Consider the following 1,170-nt stretch of genomic DNA (forward strand, 5'->3'; position numbering starts at 1 on the left):
AACCACCTCTGGCCCTTCCAGCACCTTGCCCTCTACCACTTCTGGTGCACCGAGCACTACGCACTATACCACCGGCACCAAGACTGTCCCTCTCAGCATCACGCCCTCCACCACCTTGACTGCTACCAGCGCTACAAACTCTACCACTGACACCCCCTCTGGAGCTCCCAGCACTACTCACTCGGCCACTGGAACCACCTCTGGCGCTCCCAGCACCATGCCCTCCACCACCTCTGGCCCTGCTATCACTACCAACTCTACCACTGGAACCACCTCTGGCCCCCCAAGCACCATGCCTGCCACCAATTCTGGCCCTCCCATAACTACGCACTATACCACCGGCACCAAGACTGTCCCTATCAGCACCACTACCTCCACCACCTCTACCGCTCCCAGCGCTACTATCTCTACCACTGACACCTCGTCTGGCGCTACCAGCACTACTCATTTGGCCACTGGACCCACCTCTGGCCCTCCCAGCACCATGCCCTCCACCAATTCTGGTGCTCCTAGCACAACTCAATATACCACTGGCACCATCTCTGGCCCTACCAGCACCACACCTCCCAACACTGGCACTACCTCAGAGGCTCCCGGCACCACGCCCTCAACCACCTCTGGCCTTCCCGGCACTGCTCACCCTACTAGTGGCACGACCTCTGGCTTTCCCAAAACTACTCACTCTATCACTGGAACCACTTTTGGTCCTCCCAGGACTACACACTATAACACTGGCACCACCTCTGGCCCTCTCAGCACCACACATTACAACACTGGCACTACCTCAGAGGCTCCCAGCAACAAACGCTCTACCACCTCTGGCCCTTCGAGCACCACTCCTTTCAAAACTGGCACTACTTTAGAGGCTACCAGCACCATGCCCTCCACCACCTCTGGCCCTGCTATCACTACCAACGCTACCACTGGAACCACCTCTGGCCCCCCAAGCACCATGCCTGCCACCAATTCTGGTGCTCCTAGCACTACTCACTATACCACTGGCACCAACACTGGCACTACCAACACCAGGTCCTCCAACCCCTCTGGCCCTCCCAGCACTACTCACCCTACCACTGACACCACCTCTGGCCCTCTGAGCACCACACATTACAACACTGGCACTACCTCAGAGGCTCCTAGCACCACACCCTCCACCACCTCTGGCCCTCC

General features: G+C 58.6%; 1 protein-coding gene across 1 annotated transcript in view; it reads left to right on the plus strand.

Annotated features, from left to right (window-relative positions):
* The window catches only part of LOC106455989 (mucin-5AC-like), a gene marked incomplete at its 3' end in the record, with an annotated part of 26,252 nt that extends 25,087 nt beyond the window's left edge, over positions 1–1,165 (plus strand). The window contains exon 4 of the mRNA XM_013907988.1: positions 1–1,165. Within this exon, the coding sequence (XP_013763442.1) occupies positions 1–1,165 (1,165 nt within the window).
* Between the last annotated feature and the right edge of the window lie 5 nt (positions 1,166–1,170).

Source organism: Pundamilia nyererei, unplaced genomic scaffold (assembly GCF_000239375.1).
Source record: "Pundamilia nyererei isolate P.nyererei 1_Seehausen unplaced genomic scaffold, PunNye1.0 scaffold00733, whole genome shotgun sequence".
NCBI lineage: Eukaryota > Metazoa > Chordata > Actinopteri > Cichliformes > Cichlidae > Pundamilia > Pundamilia nyererei.